The 23,179-nt window shown below is 45.0% G+C and overlaps 1 protein-coding gene across 2 annotated transcripts in view; it reads right to left on the minus strand.

Annotated features, from left to right (window-relative positions):
- Positions 1-23,179, minus strand: part of CASS4 (Cas scaffold protein family member 4) — a 109,736-nt gene that overhangs the window by 25,757 nt on the left and 60,800 nt on the right. Inside the window, exon 1 of one of the 2 annotated variants that reach the window (XM_040436981.1) lies at positions 10,269-10,373. The exons of the other annotated variant lie outside the window; for it this stretch is intronic. Coding sequence (XP_040292915.1) covers positions 10,269-10,280 — 12 coding nt within the window. The 5' untranslated portion in view covers positions 10,281-10,373. Of the gene's footprint in view, positions 1-10,268; positions 10,374-23,179 lie in introns of those variants that run through there. 2 annotated transcript variants of the gene reach the window in all.

Raw genomic sequence — 23,179 nt, forward strand, 5'->3', positions numbered from 1 at the left:
CATCACCTACAGTCAGCCCCCATATGGAGCAGAACAATGTGAGGTTCCCTATCTACAAGAGTGTTCATATGCATATGAATGGGGCATCTCTCCATGACCCTCACAGGAGAATAGTGCTACAGAGGAGGAGTCTTCCTTGTCTGAGTACCTTCACATGCGGCAGAATTTTTTTGTAACTTAAAGGTGGAATTAAGAAAATTAATATACGTAAATATTACTTTATTCTAAATATATTCCCAAATATCTTTCATTAGTTATAATAGCTTGTTTTGTCTGGGGAGCAATCATTAGAAGAAATAAAATGGCAGCTGTCCTATTAGTGCACACAAAACCTGTCCAAATCACACAGGAGGATAAGTTACTTCACAACACTGAGCTATAGAGCTGCCTCATCCTCTTCTCTGCTCGTCAGGGATTATGATCCTGAATACAGTTTAATATGATATTTAGCTGAATCTTTGTGGGAATGGAGTTCATGAGGAGACATGAAGTACAGAAAGGACGGACAGGACAGACTGTGGTAATGGAGACTGGATACAAGTGCTGCTGCTTATTAGCCACATCTGCTCATGAACTCAATTCCAACAGGGATTCAGCTAAAGATCTATCTGTATTCAGGATCATAATCCCTGACAGGTAGAGCAGAGAGGAGGATGAGGCACCTCTTTAGCTCAGCGTTGTGAAGTAACTTGTCCTCCTGTATGATTAGGACAGGTTCTGTGGGTACTAATAGGACAGCGGCCATTTTATTTCTCCTAATGATTGCTACCCAGACAAAACGAGCCATTATAACTAATGTAAGGTATTTGGGAATATCTTTATAATGAAGGCATATTTAAGTATTTTCATTTTTTTAATTCCCAGAGAACCCCTTTACACTGCTAGATAGAGCAGCCCATTGTCAGGAGGGAAGCGTTTCTTCCCGGCAATCATTTGTTCGTCAATGAAAGAGCAATCTCCTCCACTGTATTCCGAGGAGTGATCGCTAATGCCATTGCTTCTCCATAATGGAATCATCATTTGTTTACACACCGCGATCCGCTCCCGGCAAAAGATGATTTAGGTGTCCACACAAACGATCATATTACCCGATGAATGAGCATTTCGCTCGTTCATCAGGTAATTGGCCGCACATTTACGTCGGCAGATTATCGCTGACGAGCGTTCCTAATAACACTTGTTAGCGATTATCTGGCCGATGCTTGGCCAGGGTAAAGGCCTTTAGACTACAAAAACCTCACCAACCTATTAATCAATATCAAAAAGCCCATGGAACATCACCACACACACATCCAAGAAAAGACGAATGGGACTCAAACATGTATAAAAGTATCTTAGACTTTATTAGCATATATAAATAAATAATCAAAAGAATAGAGAGTAGCATGATGAAAATTATACAGAGAACATACCATGGGGCAATGTTCCCAAAAACAATAGCATCATCAAGTATCCTTAAAATATATTGGCGGTGCTACTATATATATAACCCAGTTCATATATAGGTATAAATAGATATCCATCCATTGCCATGTCCCCCACTCCCCCAGTGCCATCAGATTAGCCCCTCCATGTCCCCCAGTGCCATCAGATTAGCCCCTCCATGTCCCCCCAGTGCCATCAGATTAGCCCCTCCATGTCCCCCAGTGCCATCAGATTAGCCCCTCCATGGCCCCCAGTGCCATCAGATCAGCCCCTCCATGTCCCCTAGTGTCATCAGATCAGCCCCTCCATGTCCCCCACTGCCATCAGATCAGCCCCTCCATGTCCCCCAGTGCCATCAGATCAGCCCCTCCATGTCCCCCAGTGCCATCAGATCAGCCCCTCCATGTCCCCTAGTGCCATCAGATCCGGACACGCTCGTCTGCAAGGGGCCTAACAGCTCAGTGATATGTGCAGGACATCCTGCAGCCACATGGGTTGTCTCTCATGGTAGGGCATATAACTGACATTTTTCAGCAGGATAATGCTCATCCACCCAGCAAGGGTTTCCCAGGAATGTCTCCACCAGAATACAACATTTCCTTGACTGCTCGGTCTCCAGATTTATCACCAATCAAGCATTTATGAGACCAGCTGGGACATCAGCTTTAGCATCCTATGAGTGAGCAGGATTTACAGGCCCAGCAAGAAATGTGCCACAGGATACCATACAGAACTTGTAGGCCTCTTTACTTACATATATCATCGTTACATTCACACATAGAAAGTTTCTTCCGATTCCCACAACTTCTTCTTGGTACGTTATTTTGGCAACTAATAGCAGATTAAGCAGCACAGAGGATTTTTGGAGTGTTAATAAATATATGTAACCAGCAGCAACCAAACAGTACAAACAATATTGAAGTTCCATCATGGACTGTGGCCCTAACACAAAAATCTACAGTTGCCTGTGGCCCTCAGAAGGTTTGAAATTTCCACAGACTGCTAAGTGATATCATTCTATGATATGATATTCTGAAAATGTGTATGAAAAAAAAAAATATGTTACATGCTAGCATCTTTCCGATATACAGTACAGACCAAAAGTTTGGACACACCTTCTCATTCAAAGAGTTTTCTTTATTTTCATCACTATGAAGGCATCAAAACTATGAATTAACACGTTGAATTATATACATAACAAACAAGTGTGAAACAACTGAAAATATGTCCTATTCTAGGTTCTTCAAAGTAGCCACCTTTTGCTTTGATTACTGCTTTGCACACTCCTGGCATTCTCTTGATGAGCTTCAAGAGGTAGTCCCCTGAAATGGTCTTCCAACAGTCATGAAGGAGTTCCCAGAGATGCTTAGCACTTGTTGGCCCTTTTGCCTTCACTCTGCGATCCAGCTCACCCCAAACCTTCTCGATTGGGTTCAGGTCCGGTGACTGTGGAGGCCAGGTCATCTGGCGCAGCACCCCATCATTCTCCTTCATGGTCAAATAGCCCTTACTTTCAAAGTTTTCCCAATTTTTCGGCTGACTGACTGACCTTCATTTCTTAAAGTAATGATGGCCACTCGTTTTTCTTTACTTAGCTGCTTTTTTCTTGCCATAATACAAATTTTAACAGTCTATTCAGTAGGACTATCAGCTGTGTATCCACCTGACTTCTCCTCAACGCAACTGATGGTCCCAACCCCATTTATAAGGCAAGAAATCCCACTTATTAAACCGGACAGGGCACACCTGTGAAGTGAAAACCATTTCAGGGGACTACCTCTTGAAGCTCATCAAGAGAATGCCAAGAGTGTGCAAAGCAGTAATCAAAGCAAAAGGTGGTTACTTTGAAGAACCTAGAACATGACATATTTTCAGTTGTTTCACACTTGTTTGTTATGTATATAATTCCACATGTGTTAATTCATAGTTTTGATGCCTTCATAGTCATGAAAATAAAGAAAACTCTTTGAATGAGAAGGTGTGTCCAAACTTTTGGTCTGTACTGTAGATCTCTCTACTTTCACAGTAGCGTTATTCTTTTCCGGTATTGAGTTCCGTCCTAGGGGCTCTATACCGGAAAAAAAAACTCTTCAGTTTTATCCCCATGCATTCTGAATGGAGAGCAATCCGTTCAGGATGCATCAGGATGTCTTCAGTTCAGTCCCTTCATGGTATTTGGCTGTAAAAAATACCGCAGCATGCCGTTATCCCATTGAAATGTATTAATGCTGGATCCGGTACCAAGTGTTCCGGAAAACCGGATCCGGTTTTCCAGTCTGCATATGCGCAGACCTTTAAAAATGCAACAAAAATAAATACCGGTTCCGTTTTTCCAGATGACACCGGAGAGACGGTTCCGGAATTTTAATGCATTTGTCAGACGGATCCGCACCCAGATCCGTCTAATAATGATATCCGTTTGCACATGGATTTCTGGATCCAGCAGGCAGTTCCGCCGACAGAACTGCCTTTCAAATCCTCACAACGCAAGTGTGAAAGTACCCTTAACCCTTTCACTTCTAACTTCTGAGACTGAAATGACCCCATGCTACCAAACCTCTACCACTCCACTAAAATGGCTCCACATGTTCTGGTTCCAGTAAGTGTCTGCTGGACACCTCTGATACCAGTTCCAGGATCAGACCTCTTGGATCCATGTGTCCACCCATTTGTCTCCCAGGTCCCATGGACATTAGATGGTGGCACTTTCATGTCCAGATGTTTATTGCTGCATTGTATTCAGTATTAGGTCATTTAGATCGTAAAGGCATTTTAGTTCAGAAGCCAAGTCCCCCCTCCCCCTAGTCTCCTGCAGAAACTGGTGGAGACCAGTCTGAGTCACCTGAGGTCATCACACAACAGATTTGGACATCATTCTGAGAATGCCATTAACAGCTCTGGTGTCACCTTTATCTCAACACAACAGTCACCGGAAGGTCACAGGCGCCACTTCTACCGTAGTGATAAACTTGTACCCATTTCCTCTAAAATTAAGAATAAAACACTTCCCCACTGTTTATCTATCAAGTTCTATTCAGCAGCTTTTGTTATTATATGTTCTTGGGAAAGCTTGGTGACAAAACCAATATGGCTGACCCTCTACCAACTTTTCTTAGGTCAAGTACACACGTGACTTCATCAGCTCGGTGCGCAAGGACAACTGAGGGACTTATATGTATTGGACAGAGGCACAGTTATTAAATAGCCCTGCACCCTTTTACTGATAGTCTATTGCCTCTGCTGCAACAAAGGCTCTCTGCCCCTTTAAATGCACTGCCTAATTTATGGTGCCCGAGGGTTGACCAGGAAGCCTTCCTCCAGATCACAGTGGAGTGTGGAGGTTCCTCATACTCAAGGGACTTCACAATTAAGTTCAGGATGCAGAGTTAAAACCCTGAGAAAATGCTTGTACTGAGGCTTTCAAATCAGATAATCATCAAAAAAGTAGAGCTGTAAACTGAGGTATGAGGCTGCAAAGCACCTTGTACCTCAGTGAGGTCAACAGTTCTTTGAGAAATAAAATTGTATTATTGACCTGGCTCACACAGTATCAGCCTCCACTTCGTGTAGTCAGGGATGCACTGAATGGTATTGGGGAGTTGCATGAGGCCTCCAGGCCACAGTTTGTGCATCCATGGTGTAGATAAAAGGTACGAGAAGACACACCTGCTATATCATACCTCCCAAGTCCCTCTTTTTGACTCTGTCCCTCTTTTTGACCTGGGAAATAAATATCCATTAATAAACTTACTAAACTGTTCCAGAAACTACTTGCCTGGTTCCTACCTGTGTATTAGACTTCAACTTATATATATTTTTTATTATATAGCGCAATTTGGACCTTAAAATATCTATAATCAGATGATTGTGTGCTAATATTTAAAGGGGTATTCCAGCAAAAAGAACTGTTCAAGGGGCTGCAAATGCTGTAAAAAAAACAAAAAAACAGAACTTAGACCCACCTTACCGATCGCGCTAACACAGTTTTAACAGTGCCAGGTCCCCATTGCACCCTACCTTCTGCTACTGACTCAACATGGTGGGTAAATGGCTGCTAATCACTGGCTGCAGCCATGACCTGCCTTAGCCAGCGATTGGAGCTTTTACACAATGAGGTGTACCACTTTGACCATCCAAAATGTTGGATGGTATGCTATTTGTAAATCCATACCGACTGCTATCTCTAGCCACACTGCACAGACCAAAAGGCCAGCTCCATCTAGCCACAAACCCCATTGCCAGTCCAGTAGAGCCACAATGCACAGCTCCAGGTAACCACAGTGCATAAAATCTTGTTGCCAACCCCTGAAAGCCACAGTGCACAGATTCCCATTGCCAGCTCCACTTATCTACAATGCACCTACCCCACTGTCAGCTCCATATAGCTCATGCATAGACCTCATTGTCATCTCCAGCTTGCCATCAGGTCACTGTGCACATACAGACACCAGCTCTTGTCACAAGAGTACATCAATGCCACTCTTCCACCACATGGTACTGGCTCTACTCTAGTTGTCTCTACTTGGTTTTGGTACCAGGTAGTTTGTTTTCTACTGTAGATATGGTACCTCCTCAATGTAGCTGCTAGGAATGTTGTGGCGGTTCTCTCTGACCATTCACTAGTGACCTTCATTAGCTTAGCTTGCTTGGAACCTCCCTAGATGTGGTACCAAAAATGTGCCACGGACCAGGTGTGATCTGCGACTCTAGTGTAAAAACAGAGAAACAGGGTAGAGTCAAGGCAGTCCCATGCAATGAAAGAGGAGGGGTTGTGGTCTACTGCCAGTTATCAACCCTCTGAAGCCCAGGTGCACCAACCCCGCTGCCAAATGAGCCATTACAGTTCTAAGCCTGTCCCCCTCTCCTGGCATGTATGAGGCATCTGTACATGGGTGTACAGTAGCCAGGTACAACTATTTTGTGGTTAAGTATACAACCAGATAGGAATGGGGCTTCAAGTGCAACAGTGAAGGACAACAATTATTTAGGTGTGTTTGAGACACCTCTATTCTGCATAATATGGGCACATGAGGGCATGGGCATTGGCATTCTTGATAGGGCGTCCGCTTTATAAAGTATGCATTAGAAATGTATGCCTGACAGCAGAAGTTGAAGAGACAATTTTTTTTTTCATTTCATTTCATGATTTTTCTTTTTATAAGAAGGAGAAAAGCTTCTCAAGCGATTGTAGCATGGTAGGGGTAAGTCCACTATGCCAACTGTACTGCATTCATACACTTCCATCTTGAAACTCCAGGCCGCACTTGGCATGTTCAAGGCCAGTCTCAATGCCCGGTAAGACTATGTCCACAGTATTCCAGTAGTCTGTTCCTGACTACTGGAATTACTGTATCCAGGGCCTGGTAAATCCCTATTCATTATAATGGGATCCATTAGGTTTCCAGAATGAGTACCAGAAAAATGCAGCATTCATGGCGGAAACGCAATAGGTCCCATTGTAGTGTATGGGGATCTGACGGGTCCTGGCAGTGTCCGTCTATATCGGATACAGTTATTCCGGTAGTCTGCCCTCTGCCATAACTGACTACCAGAATACCATGATGCAGATGTAAACCTATTCTAACATGGTTACGATGAATGTATCTGCATGTTCATCACAAATAGCCCCCCACCTCATGAGGAGCCTGGGAAGAGGGGAGATTTTTTTGGCTAATGATCTAGTAAAGATTTCCAGCTGTACCAACTTCCCACGTCCACCTGGTTGAGGAGAGTGAGATCATCTGACCCGGCCATTTAAACATGACAGCTGTGCATGGGTGACACATGTTACATTACAGAACACGCCTCATACAGAGACTTACAATAACACAATACTGGGTCCAGTCACGTGACCTGTTAAAGGGGTCCAAAACAATATGAGTAAGGGTCCATTCACACGTCCGCAAAATGGGTCCGCATCCGTTCCGCAATTTTGCGGAACGGGTGCAGACCCATTCATTTTTTAATGGGGCTGCAATGTGCTGTTGCGGATCCGCACTTCCGCATCCGTGCTTCCGTTTCCGCAAAAAAATAGAACATGTCCTATTCTTGTCCGCAATTGCGGACAAGATTAGGCATTTTCTATTATAGTGCCGGCGATGTGCGGTCCACAAATTGCGAGTGTCCATGTTTTGCGGATCCGCAGAACACTTACGAACGTGTGAATGGACCCTAAGGCTCCATTCACACGTCCGCAACGTGTTTTGCGGATCCACGGATCCGCAAAACACGGATAGTGGCAATGTGCGTTCTGCATTTTGAGGACCGCACGTTGCCGGCACTAATAGAATATGCCTGTTCTTATCCGCAATTGCGGACAAGAATAGGACATGTTCTATTTTTTTGCGGAACGGAAGTGCGGACCTGGAAGTGCGGATCCGCAATTCCGTGTCCGGGCAGCACAAGGGTCCATTCACACGTCCGCAATTTCGTTCCGCATTTTGCGGAACGGAATTGCGGACCCATTCATTTCTATGGGACACGGAATTGCGGACCCGCACTTCCGGGTCCGCAATTCCGTTAACCCCAAAAAATAGAACATGTCCTATTCTTGTCCGCAATTGCGGACAAGAACAGGCATATTCTATTAGTGTCGGCAACGTGCGGTCCGCAAAATGCAGAACGCACATTGCCACTGTCCGTGTTTTGCGGATCCGCAAAACACTTTGCGGACGTGTGAATGGACCCTTACGCTGATCTATATTCACTTAAAGGGTCAGTTACCTCAAGGTCAGTAAGGCAATATTAGTCCCACATATGGATGCACTGGAGATACGTGACATAAAGTAGTGATCATTGGGGGCAGGGAGGCTTTCGGCACTTCCTGTCGAAGATCCCACGCTACAGTCAGACTCTCTGCAGCTAGAAATGGCTGATAACAGAAAGCAACAGATGGCTATAATTGCTTTCAGGGAAGCTTCATGCATTTCCTACAGCACCAGCGCATTAATCCTTCACTTAGATTGCAAGCTCTTCAGCTCAAAGAAAAAAATCTGTATAAAAATGCATTAGGATGGCGGTGAGTCTGTGTACTCAGCAGTCAGGTATGTGGCAGTTCCTCCAGGATCTAGCTGCATGTGTCAGATCTGCTCCGACTATCAAGACAGTTCTGCTTCACTTCAGACAACTTTTTCCCTTTTTTAAAGAAAATCCTCATTTTCAATCGTTGATTGTGCAATAAAAAGGAAAGAAAGAAACCTTTTGTCCTGAAGGAAGATGCACTTCCCATCACTTTTTCTCCCTTCCTGTCCGCACTATTCAGTACAATGCAAATATGCAGAATACACAATACTGCTGCAAAGCTTTGCAAGATGCCCATAGGCCCATCCATGGGGCATTTATTCATTTCTATGGGGCTCCTGAACCCCTATGCAGACTGTGTACTGGGGTCCTTCCAAATTTCACATACCATGTATAGTACTATTGGGACAGATGGACCATTGGGGTCCCTCAGAGGCCAGGGACTTGGATATGACTCTTTACCCCCTACAGCTACATTACTACATATCCGTAAAGTAGATGGCACAAAGTCGCACTATGGTGACAGTGCAGTCATTACAGCCAATGGAAATCAGTGTCTTGGTTGTAGGTAGTGTTGAACGAACTTCTGTTTTCAAGTTCGGCGTACAAGGTTCGGGTTATCTAAGAACTCCGTTATGGATTCCGCTACCGAGGACCATGGTAGCGGAATCCATAACGGAATTCTTAGATTACCCGAACCTTGTACGTCGAACTTGAAAACAGAAGTTCGCTCATCCCTAGTTGTAGGTCAGCTATCTAGGTTTTCCCCCGTGGGACAGTGCTCATTTTTCATAGCGTTTTCTAAAAAGGACAGCACATGACAAATGGTACTATTCAACTACTAAACCATCTGCCTGGTCTGTGCAGTGCCCTATTCTGGTCTGGTTTTGCAGATGAGAATAGCCTTTTCTATGGATGAGGGCTCATGCACATGACCGTATTCAGTGTGTTATCTGTATTTTTTGCAGATAGCACGCTGACCCATTCTTTCATATGTGGCCATATACACACAGCCTCATTTTTTGTGGATCTGTGTGACCGTTCCGCAAATTATAGAACATGTCCTACTCTGGTCCATTTTTGCGGGCCAGAATAGGCATTTCTACTGATGGGAGTAAGAAAAATGTGGAAGTTATCCGTATTTGGCGGATACATGGTTTGCAGACCAAAATACGGATACGGTCGTGTGCAGAAGGCCTGAGAGTGAGAAAATATACGCAATGTATGCGGGAGCTATGTGTATTTCACAGATTCGTGTATGGAAAGTTGGGTCTTGGATCTTGTGTTATTTTGTGCTATTATCAAAAAGGAAAATTTACTACAATTGCCAGAATCCTCTGGTTTTTAGTAGTTATCAATGCGGTTTATATTCTAGAGAAAGTTATTCAAATCGTAAGACTTTTTTTTTGTAAGATGCTCATAAAAACCTTTAAAAACTGTCAAAGGAAAATAGTATGTATGTTTAAAAATCTAATAATAAAAAATATCATGGCAAGTAAAAATAGATAATAAATAATCCCCAAAAATTAAGTACAAAAATAAAAAAAATGTACCGTAATAATGAAACATAAACAAGTAGTAATGATAAATAAAAATACAACAAAACTAATAATACTCGAAATAAAAAAGATCAAGCTTCAGAAAAGTATTGCAAAAATGGCTTTTAAACTTTTAGCAAAGAAAAAAGTTTGTTATGAATTGAACTAAAAATCTGCAAAAATGATTAGACCCCAGCGCTGTTATTTTTGTTTTCTTGCATTTCTTATTGGCTCCAGAATAATAATGGGGGTGTCGATAGAAATCATCTAAAGTTCAGCACTTACTGTAACCTTCATCTTCTGCCCAGGGCTTTAATAGTCCATGCTAGGTGTGGTAATAGTATCCAGTACTGCACAGAGCGGAGGGAAGTGTTCAGAGCTGCAGCTTTGTCCTGACTAAGACTCACTCAGAGATGAATGGGATAGAATTCCAGCATCCCCCCTCCCACCGCCTGCTATTGGCCCAGAGCCCTGGTATTATAATGCAGATGAAAGCTCCTGACTGTGGGCACACACAATGCCATGCTCAGCAGTAATAACTGCAAATCACTGCAACGAACAGTGGTCTCCAACCTCTGCCTGCCTAGCTGTTGCAAAACTACAACTCCCAGCATATTCTGGCAGGTGGAGATCCTCAGGCTGGAGAAGGCTAATATAAAATATTCTATATGAGTTTATCCCTTTAGTCCAGCACCCGATAATCCAGAAAATCGGATAATCTGGTACGTCAACACCAAAGTCTGAGCTGAGAACTTATTAAAATTATATCTGATTAGAGTGCATTCACACAAAGGTGAAAAACCATTGCAGTCTACGGGGTATTCACACGGCGTCCTATTTATGGGCGTTTTAAAGGCCAGACGGACACCATTGAAATCCGCCGGCCCGTTTTTAACGGTAATTTAGACAGAAGTGCATCCGTCTAACGGCTGTGAATTTTATTTAATTTTTTTTTTTTTGGGGGGGGAGCGGTGATGTGGGGGGCGCCACTGTAGATACTGAGGGTACTGGGGGCATTTTATCTACAGAGGCCAGTGTATGGGGGAATTATTTAGACTGGGGACTGTATGGGGGCATGATACCGGTATGTCCTAGGGGAACCATGGAGGCCATTATATGTCCTGGGGGCACTGTGGGGAGCATTAGTATATACGGAGGGCACTGTGGGGGGTACATAATATATACTAAGGGGTTTAAAAAAAAAAGTTTATGAAGTTGAGGACGTAAAAAATTGATGAAAATAGACGTAAAAAATGTATAGAGCCAGAAAATGGATGTACACACTGATGCAAAATGGCCATGAAAAATCGAAAGTCGTGTTAACGTCCCCTTAGGGTACCTGCACACTTTGCGGCATAAGTGCATTCAGCTAATCTCACTTTGCGGATGTTTTCTGTGCAAAAATTGACCTGCAGTGAGGATTTAGAAATTTGCATTATGTCAACAATATTTGCCATTTTAGCTGTGGATTTTCGGATCTGTAGCAAAACCGCATCAAATCCGCACAAAAAAAAAAAAACACCGTTAGAAATTACGATTTTTGATGCGGTGCGGGTGCAACAATTCAGAATCTGCACGGAAATTCCTGCACCCTTAGGGCTCATGCACACGACCGTATGTATTTTGCGGTCCGCAAAACACAGATCCGCAAAAAATAGGGATGACATCGGTGTGCATTCCATATTTTGCGGAACGGAACAGCTGGCCCCTAATAGAACAGTACTATCCTTGTCTGTAATGCAGACAATAAAAGGACATGTTCTATTTTTTGTCAGAACTGAAAAACGGACATACGGAAACGGGATGCACACGGAGTGCCTTCCGTTTTTTTGCAGACCCATTGAAATGAATAGTTCCGCATACGGTCCCGCAAGGAACGTAAAAGGAACGGACACGGAAAGAAAATACGTTCGTGTACATGAGCCCTTAATCTACAAATTTTTTATCAGAACCTATGGCCAGTTTTCAGTCTGGGTTCCTGAAGGTTCCACACCTTTTACAAGTGACCGTTATATATATGTAAGTGGTCTGATTGTACAGATTGCATCTATCAGGTTTTGATCGATGTCGGGTTAAATGTTACTGTAGTGAATTTAATAAGGGTTTATGATGCACTCATTAAGTGAGTTTGGAAGCTCCACTGCTCGGCTATTACAAAAATCACTGGCGTCCTGGAATTTTTTTTAACCCCCCCAATAAATTTTCTAGGTGACAGACAAGAATTACGTTTTTTTTTTTCATTACGATCACTCGTTGCCACATCAGTTCCTGAGCCTTTAAATATGGACACGTCCCGCGCAGCCAGCGCCTTTTCCCCGTTTCATTTTTCTGTCATCCCACATCTGGTTGTGGTTAGACGCTTTGGATCGATGCACTTTATACTTTATTATCGCTCTGCTCCTGCAAATCAGTGATAACGGTTCGAGAAACCCTATTCACCTACTTGGATCTGACCGCACACCTGGTGCAAAAATAATCACCGCCCCAGAAGACTGTTACAAAGTCCTATTTAGACATTTTGGGGGACATTTACTAAGGCCGGTCTTAGTCCATGTCCGCTGGCACTTTAAGTTATGTAGAGGCGCCGGCCTCTACATAACTTAGGCCCTGGCCGAACGACTTACTTAAATCGACGCCAGCTCACTTGCTGGCGTAGATTTAAATCATTTTCTACGCCAAAAACAGTCCTGGAAAATAATAAATGAGACGGGCCGCCCCTTTCCCTGCCCATGCCTTGCCAGCTTTTCCTGCCACCTTGGAAAACTGGCGTGAGCGGGAAACAGTCGCAGGTTCAGCTGCAAATCTCCTTTGCGACTGAATCTCCAACAAAAGTATGACAAAAAGTGGCGTACTTCGCATCATAACTAACCCGCTTTATCTGTATCTGGGAAATCTGGGTGATAAGAAGCCTTCCATGAAGTTTGTTTCCCTTACCGTAGTTTTTGACAGCCTTGCATGGATCATCTGCCTGGTTATTACCTCTGGTAGTGCAGTGACAGACCCTCATTACTGATGTGTGTCATTCAGGACCCTGAAGAAGTTGGCTGACAACTATCGTAGGAGCTGTGATGGCATCCATATTCACAGTCATCCAACTTCTCCAGACACCCAATACAGTATATAGAAAAGTGTTATCCAAAGTGGACAGTGCCTTTAAAGAGGACCTGTCACCTCTCCTAAGATGTCTGTTTTAGCGATTACTTGCATTCCCCATGTCATAACAATTCTGGAGCATCTATTCTTATGACTTTATGTTGGGTCATTCCTTTTATTATTCCTCCTGGACGTTATGAGGGAATTGTCTGCAGTTTGCAATGAAGGTCCAGATGGGTGTTACCAGTTGGGGGTGTTTCTGCACAGTCCGACATTACCCAATCAGTGCCGCCATGGTGTCAGACTGTGTAGAGACGCAGGCACTTGAATGGGAGCAGAGCTGCAGTAACCAGGCACCTAGCTCTCCTGGGAACAGAGAAATTAAGAAACAAAGATTTACTTAATTATATTAATTATTGGAATTTATACGCAGGTATAATCCAATAATGTGGAAAAGTGGGGGACAACGGCTGTGGGGGCTCAGAGTGATGAGAAGATGATGAGAGGTGACCTGCATGTTTACGGTTTGTTCTAATAATCCAATTAAGTCTGACAACAAGATGTGACACCTTCCCTCCGTCCCAAAAAAGTAAAGCTGGATTGCGCAAGTTAAAAAACATGTCCCAATACACAAGCAAGCACACCATCGTCTGCTGTAAGCCCACACACAGGACCCTTCAGACCTGTATAATTATCCCCAATAAACAAACGTGAAGGTGAATGGTGACTACTATACAGGTGGATTAATTCAGTTGTCACGTCTCGCCCCAGCTGTGTGTTATTAGAAGAGGATTGTCACCTGCCATTCACATGGAAAAGAAAGTATGTTGTGATGTGGCCATCATGGAGGGTGATGGAGCAGATCTCTCATGAAATATATATATATATATATATATATATATATATATATACATATATATATATATATATATACACTGCTCAAAAAAATAAAGGGAACACTTAAACAACACAATGTAACTCCAAGTCAATCACACTTCTGTGAAATCAAACTGTCCACTTAGGAAGCAACACTGAGTGACAATCAATTTCACATGCTGTTGTGCAAATGGGATAGACAACAGGTGGAAATTATAGGCAATTAGCAAGACACCCCCAATAAAGGAGTGGTTCTGCAGGTGGTGACCACAGACCACTTCTCAGTTCCTATGCTTCCTGGCTGATGTTTTGGTCACTTTTGAATGCTGGCGGTGCTTTCACTCTAATGGTAGCATGAGACGGAGTCTACAACCCACACAAGTGGCTCAGGTAGTGCAGCTTATCCAGGATGGCACATCAATGCGAGCTGTGGCAAGAAGGTTTGCTGTGTCTGTCAGCATAGTGTCCAGAGCATGGAGGCGCTACCAGGAGAAAGGCCAGTACATCAGGAGATGTGGAGGAGGCCGTAGGAGGGAAACAACCCAGCAGCAGGACCGCTACCTCCGCCTTTGTGCAAGGAGGAACAGGAGGAGCACTGCCAGAGCCCTGCAAAATGACCTCCATCAGGCCACAAATGTGCATGTGTCTGCTCAAACGGTCAGAAACAGACTCCATGAGGGTGATATGAGGGCCCGACGTCCACAGGTGGGGGTTGTGCTTACAGCCCAACACCGTGCAGGACGTTTGGCATTTGCCAGAGAACACCAAGATTGGCAAATTCGCCACTGGCGCCCTGTGCTCTTCACAGATGAAAGCAGGTTCACACTGAGCACATGTGACAGACGTGACAGAGTCTTGAGACGCCGTGGAGAACGTTCTACTGCCTGCAACATCCTCCAGCATGACTGGTTTGGCATTGGGTCAGTAATGGTGTGGGGTGGCATTTCTTTGGAGGGCCGCACAGCCGTCCAGGTGCTCGCCAGAGGTAGCCTGACTGCCATTAGGTACCAAGATGAGATCCTCAGACCCCTTGTGAGACCATATGCTGGTGCGGTTGGCCCTGGGTTCCTCCTAATGCAAGACAAGGCTAGACCTCATGTGGCTGGAGTGTGTCAGCAGTTCCTGCAAGACGAAGGTATTGATGCTAAGGACTGGCCCCCCCGTTCCCCAGACCTGAATCCAATTGAGCACATCTGGGACATCATGTCTCGCTCTATCCACCAACGTCACGTTGCACCACAGACTGTCCAGGAGTTGGCAGATGCTTTAGTCCAGGTCTGGGAGGAGATCCCTCAGGAGACCGTCCGCCACCTCATCAGGAGCATGCACAGGCGTTGTAGGGAGGTCATACAGGCACGTGGAGGCCACACACACTACTGAGCCTCATTTTGACTTGCTTTAAGGACATTACATCAAAGTTGGATCAGCCTGTAGTGTGTTTTTCCACTTTAATTTTGAGTGTGACTCCAAATCCAGACCTCCATGGGTTGAAAAATTTGATTTCCATTTTTTTATTTTTGTGTGATTTTGTTGTCAGCACATTCAACTATGTAAAGAACAAAGTATTTCAGAAGAATATTTAATTAATTCAGATCTAGGGTGTGTTATTTTTGTGTTCCCTTTATTCTTTTGCGCAGTGTATATATATATAATGGTTCTTTCAAATAAATAATAATTAGCTATTAGATACAATGTCCACTGACCTTAAAGGGAACCTGTCATCAACTTTATGCTGACCTCACTGAGGGCAGCATAAAATAATGACAGAAATGCTGATCTTAGCGGTGTGTCACTTATGAGCTAAAAGTAAGTAGTTACTGAGAACCAGCATCATAATCATTGCAGCACAGGCCTTAAAAAGAGTCAAATCTACTTGAGAAGGAAGAGTCATGGCTTCCTGAGAAGAGTCATGGTTATTCATAATCTCCTGCTCTCCTCGCCCATCTGCTGATGATTGGCAGTTCTCTCCTAGAGAGAAAGGGAGAAAACTAGGTAGAAGACTGTCAGTCATCAGCAGGTTGGCAGGGAGAGCAGGAATGTATGAATAACCATGACTCTTCTCAGGTGGCCGGGACTCTTTTCCAGGCCCAGTCTGCAATGATTGTGATGTTGGTTCTCGGCAACCACTTACTTTTAACTTATAAATGACAGACCGCTGAAATCAACTCACCCGTCTCTACTTTATTCTGCAGTTAGTATGGGCAGCATAAGGTTGATGACAGGTTCCCGTTAAAACAACCAGTGAAACAATTAGTTACTCATATCCGAGCTCTGTCCGTATTCTCCTAATTGGATAGCACATGATCCATTGATTTCTACACAGTCAAGTCACATTATTATGACCACCAGCTAATATTCATAGTCCACAATGATGGAGGTGGTCCCCCAGATGCTCAATTGGGTTCAAGTCTGGGTAGTACTTGGAAGTCTTGGTCATGTTCTTCCAACCAATGTCAAAGATATTTCTAGCCGTGTGACAAGTCACATTGTCTTGCTGGAAGATCCCATCAGCAACAAAGAAGACAATCAGCATGTATGGGTGTATGTGATTTGCAAGGATGGATTGATACCCAAATCAGTTGAGAATGCCTTCCACATGGATGAGTGGGCCCAGAGAATGCCACGAAAACGTTCCCCAGATCGTAACGCTGCCACCACCAGCTTGTGTTCTTCCAGCAATGGTTGCACGGTGTTCTTGCTCTGATGTTTCTCGCCTGACACACCAACGTCCGTCCGTTTGAGCCCCATGCGCAGTAAGGTTCATTGAACTGTTGTAGGGCTGCAATGATTACTCGATGTAATCGATGCAAAAAAAACCTTGATGCAGTTTCCCTGCATCGAGGATTCGTTTAAATCACTTGACCACGAAGCGTGAGTGAAGTGAAGCCTCTCACTCACCGCTCCGTGGCCTCCCGTCAACACCGCGCTGAACTGACCAGGGCCTTGCATGCACACATCTTCAGCCGCTGGCTGACGCTGTTTGTGACATCAGGTACCTCCCATTGCATGCTGGGAAGACGCGGTCCGTCTCCTGCAGACTCCATGTCAGCGCACTGCCAGGAAAGGTTGGGGGGCAGGGGGTTTGAAGGGGGCACCTGTGATGAAGGGGGCACCTGTGATTTGAAGGGGCTGATGGTGCTGGGGGACATGGATGACAATGGCATGGAGGGGCTGATGGCGCTGGCGGAGTGGGGGACATGGATGGCATAGAATGGGTTGATGGCGCTGGGGGACATGGCATGGAGGGGCTGGTCTGATGGCAGTGGGGGACATTGTTGATTGGCATGGAGGCACTGGGGAAGAAGGACATGGCAATGGATGGCATGGAGGCACTGGGGGAGGGGGACATGGCAATGAATGGCGTTAAGGCACTGGGGGATGGGGACATGACAATGGATGGCATGGAGGCACTGGGGGAGGGGGACGTGGCAATGTATGGCATGGAGGCACTGGGGAGGGGGACTTGGCAATGGATGGCATGGAGGCACTGGGGGAGGGGGACATGGCAATGGATGGCATGGAGGCACTGGGGGATGGGGACATGACAATGGATGGCATGGAGGCACTGGGGGAGGGGGACTTGGCAATGGATGGCATGGAGGCACTGGGGGAGGGGGACATGGCAATGAATGGCGTTGAGGCACTGGGGGATGGGGACATGACAATGGATGGCATGGAGGCACTGGGGGAGGGGGACGTGGCAATGGATGGCATGGAGAGAGGGGGACTTGGCAATGGATGGCATGGAGGCACTGGGGGAGGGGGACATGGCAATGGATGGCATGGAGGCACTGGGGGAGGGGGACATGGCAATGAATGGCGTTGAGGCACTGGGGGATGGGGACATGACAATGGATGGCATGGAGGCACTGGGGGAGGGGGACGTGGCAATGGATGGCATGGAGGCACTGGGGAGGGGGACTTGGCAATGGATGGCATGGAGGCACTGGGGGAGGGGGACATGGCAATGGATGGCATGGAGGCACTGGGGGAGGGGGACATGGCAATGGATGGCATGGAGGCACTGGGGGAGGGGGACATGGCAATGGAGGGGCAGATGGCACTGGGGGAGTGGGGGACATGGATGGCATAGAAGGGCTGATGGCGCTGGGGGACATGGCATGGAGGGGCTGGTCTGATGGCAGTGGGGGACATTGTTGATTGGCATGGAGGCACTGGGGAAGAAGGACATGGCAATGGATGGCATGGAGGCACTGGGGGAGGGGGACATGGCAATGAATGGCGTTGAGGCACTGGGGGATGGGGACATGACAATGGATGGCATGGAGGCACTGGGGGAGGGGGACGTGGCAATGGATGGCATGGAGGCACTGGGGAGGGGGACTTGGCAATGGATGGCATGGAGGCACTGGGGGAGGGGGACATGGCAATGGAGGGGCAGATGGCACTGGGGGAGTGGGGGACATGGATGGCATAGAAGGGCTGATGGCGCTGGGGGACATGGCATGGAGGGGCTGGTCTGATGGCAGTGGGGGACATTGTTGATTGGCATGGAGGCACTGGGAAAGAAGGACATGGCAATGGATGGCATGGAGGCACTGGGGGAGGGGGACATGGCAATGAATGGCGTTAGGCACTGGGGGATGGGGATATGACAATGGATGGCATGGAGGCACTGGGGGAGGGGGACGTGGCAATGGATGGCATGGAGGCACTGGGGAGGGGGACTTGGCAATGGATGGCATGGAGGCACTGGGGGAGGGGGACATGGCAATGGATGGCATGGAGGCACTGGGGGAGGGGGACATGGCAATGGATGGCATGGAGGCACTGGGGGAAGGGTACATGGCAATGGATGGCATGGAGACACTGGGGGAGGGGGACATAGCAATGGAGGGGCAGATGGCAATGGGGGAGTGGGGGACATGGCATGGAGGGGCTGATCTGATGACACTGAGGGAGTGGGGGACATGGCATGGAAGGGCAGATCTGATGGCACTGGGGGACATCACATGACAACGGATGGCATGGAGGGGCTGATGGCACTGGGGGAGTGGAGCTAAAGGCACTGGGGTGGGGGAGAGCTGAAGGCACTGGGGTGGGGGAGAGCTGAAGGCACTGGGGGAATGGAGCTGATGGCACAGGGCGGGAAGCTGATGGCACAGGGCGGGAAGCTGATGGCACTGGGGGATAGTGGAGCTGATGGCACTGGGGGGAACGGAGCTGATGGCACTGGGGGGAACTGATGCACTTGGGCTGATCACACAGGGGGGAATGAAGGGTGTTGGGGACTGATGGCAGGGGGTCTGATGAGTTTTTATAAAGGAAAACAGTCTATTAATTCATTTTTTCTTATTAGAGTACTCGATTATTCGTAAAAATAATCGGTAGAATACTCGATTCCTAAAATAATTGTTTGCTGCAGCCCTAAACTGTTGTTTTAGACACACATCTGGTAGCCCCATTTTGGCAGCGAGCTGCTCCACTGAAGTGTGTTGGTCTGCCCTCACACACTTTTGTAGCCAACAGTCACCTCTCACATCAATGGCACGTGGTGCTCCACAGTTTTCACTCTCTTATTCTCAGTGGGGCCATTTCTCCACTCATGATACAATTTCACCAAAGCAGCACGTCAACATTTCACAAACTGCACAGTTTCTGAATTACTGCCACCCTTGGCCTGAAAGCCAATAATCACCCCTTTTTGCAACACTAATAAATTTCCCCTTTTACTCATGACAGTAACGAGGGATATGTGTGCAGACAGGATATTGTGTACCTTATATACCCACCAAGCCAGGTCACGACACGTGACTTCCTTCATGAGCTACGCACAGCTGACGTCAAAAGTAGGAAGTGGTCATAATAATGTGACTCCGCTGTGTATATGGGTATTCAGATGCCTGCATGATGCAAGTTTGCAGACAGAATGCACCCATTCTATTCAATCAGTTAGTGAAAACCACAGACAGCATAGACATTGCATAGAAAATTTATACAAAGTTTATTTTAAAAAAAAGAACTTTTATGGATGCAAAACTCATATGGATGTTATAGAGGGGGTTCACTGCTAGAGACAGCCACTAATAAGAGAGGAACTTGCTCTGGCAGACTCTGCCAATACATATAACATGGTCAGCCACTGATTAGGACCCTTGCCTGCTCGTTAGTTGCTCTCACATGCAGCAATGCTTAGTGATGGATGGGGACGAATGAGCGTTCTACGATCGTTATTCCCCATACAGTTCCCCTCAAACAGCTGATTGGCCGCCAATCTGATATTGATGACCTATCCTGAGAATAGGCAATCAGTATCAAAAACTCGGACAACCCCTTTAATCAGGGAATAATTGCAAATATTTTGTAAAAATTATAATATTTTTACTTTTTAAAAATGTATTTACTTTTATTATTCATTTTAAGCAGATTTAGTTACATTGAGCATTTTATTTTAGAAGCTGCTGTGATCATTTCAGCCCCATAGAAATGACATCATATGACACATCACCGATAATAATAAAAAGTTACGTGCTGATCATGTGACCTCTGATTATTTGCTTGTTACCAAGCACCAGGGTTTATGTTCACAATAGAACACAGAAAAGGGGGGCATTATATGCCCTCCTCACGCGTCACTGCTAATTCCCAGCAAAGCACAAACACATGGCTGCAGATTGACAGGTTACAGGCATTCCTCGATGTGAGGGGAAGCTTAGCCAGGATAATTGAGGGTCTCATTTCCAGGAATGCCCTAGACACAAGACTCAGAGCAAGAGCCTTCTCACTGACCCTGAAACATAAGACAGAGTGCAGGACGCACCTTTATAATATATATGTATCAGGAGAATGAGCCACTCACAAGGGTTAAAAGACGTAAGAAAAGTACCGTGACTAAATAGACTCAATGTGATACAGCACACAGTTCATTGGTTTGTATTTATTTTTTGGTAATTCTGAATATTGTTCCCATCATGCTTCTATTTACCCTGGTACAAGCTTCCCCCTGTTTCACCCCCTGATGAGTTATGTGCGGGTGTAGGATCTTCCAAAAGGAGCAGGGGAAGTGACAACAACTCAAAAGATATTTCTACCTCACAGAAGTGGTTGTCATAACAAATATAATCAAATTTTCTTCACACCAACTGCTAAAGTACTGCCAGTGTGTATAAAACTATAACTACTATAATATTGCCCATATCTACAAGAATATTACTATTATAATATTATAAAAAAATTACTATAACACTGCTCCCTGTGTTAAAAATAAAACTACCATAATAAGGCCCCCTATGTACAAGACTATAACTACTATAATACCTCATCCTATGTACAAGAATATAACTACTATAATACTGCCCCTATGTACAAGACTATAACTACTATGATATTAATGCATGTGTGCAAGAATGTAACTACTATAATACTGCCCCATGTACAAGAGTGTAACTACTATAATACTGCCCCCATGTAAAAGAATATGCTGTATTTTTTGCCCCAAAAGTGGCGAAAAATCATCTAAAGTCTAAATATGTGGCCTTATTAACATTGGGGCTCTGAGCTGAGGTCTGATTAACACTGGAGGTCTGACTTGAGCTCTTATGAAGAATATTTATGCTCTAAAACCTAGGTGCATCTTATGGGCAGTTGCATCTTATAGGAAAATACGGTAACTACCATAATACTGCCACCTATGTACAAGAAAATAACTACTATAATACTGCCCCTATGTACAGGAATATAACTACTATAATACTGCTGCCTATGTACAAGAGTATATCTACAATAATACTGCCACCTATGTACAAGAATATAACTACTATAATACTGCCTCCTATGTACAAGAATATAACTACTATAATACTGCCTCCTATGTGCAAGAATATAACTACTATAATACTGCTTACTATGTACAATAATATATCTACAATAATACTGCCACCTATGTACAAGAATTTAACTACTATAATACTGCCCCTATGTACAAGAATATAACTACAATAATTCTGCCCCTATGTACAAGAATATAACTACAATAATACTGCCTCCTATGTACAAGAATATAACTACTATAATACTGCCTCCCTATGTACAATAATATAACTACAATAATACTGCTCCTATGTACAATAATATAACTACAATAATTCTGCCCCCTATGTACAAGAATATAACTAGTAACTAATACTGCATAAAATGAGAATCCAGTGTCCCAAATTGACATAAAACAATGTATTGACTCAGATAAAATCCATAGAACACAAAGTGACAACTGCTCATGCACTTCAATCCGATGAGGGTGTTACTCACGGAATACAGTTGTCAGAATAAATTAAACAAGGTTGTAGTTTGATTAAAAGCATTTAAAATGGATGATGAGGGTAGATAATCTTAAACAAATTAAAAATAGTGCTGCACAAAACTATTTTTTGCATACCGCTAATGCTATATTTAAAGACACATTACTAGTGTAGGATTAGAACCTGCTCTCTCTGTTGAACTATTTGGAGCCTTAGCGTTCAGCATGAATATCCAATACGCTTCATGATAGAGTTTCACATAATTGCCAGCCCAGGCTGGAGGGTTAACCCTCTCAATGCCAGTCACTCTCACTGGGATAGTAGTAGTGTTAGGTATCTCCTTTTTCCTTAAATGGGTTTTGTCACTTCAGCAAGTGGCATTTATCATGTAGAGAAAGTTAATACAAGGCCCTTACTAATGTATTGTGATTGTCCATATTGCTTCCTTTGCTGGCAACCCCTTTAAAGGGATTCTGTCACCTCGTTTTAGGTTATAGAGATGCGGACATGCACGGCTAGATCGCCGCTAGCATGTCCGCAATATACCTGTCCCATAAAGCTGTACTAACCTTCTTGGAGCCCCCTGTGAAGGAGCCCAGCACCGCCTGCGTCCTCCGAATCTCCTCCTTTCTTCACAGTTAGATTGCTGTAATCTCGCGATGTGCGAGCTTGCGCATGCGCAGTTCCTTCCCTGAGGCTTATGCCAGCACAGGGAAGGAATACTATACCGGCACTGCACATACACGAGCTCGCGCATCGCGAGATTACGGCAATCTTACTGTGAAGAAAGGAGGAGATTCGGAGGACGCAGGCGGTGCTGGGCTCCTTCACAGGGGGCGTGGCTGGGCACCAAGAAGGTAAGTACAGCCCCTTGGGCGCCTTACCAGGCTCATTTACATATCTATAAAATAATTTTTTAAACACAATAAAAGGACACAGCCCTATGGGACAGGTATATTGCGGACATGC

This window comes from Bufo bufo, chromosome 6 (genome assembly GCF_905171765.1).
Source record: "Bufo bufo chromosome 6, aBufBuf1.1, whole genome shotgun sequence".
Classification (NCBI taxonomy): domain Eukaryota; kingdom Metazoa; phylum Chordata; class Amphibia; order Anura; family Bufonidae; genus Bufo; species Bufo bufo.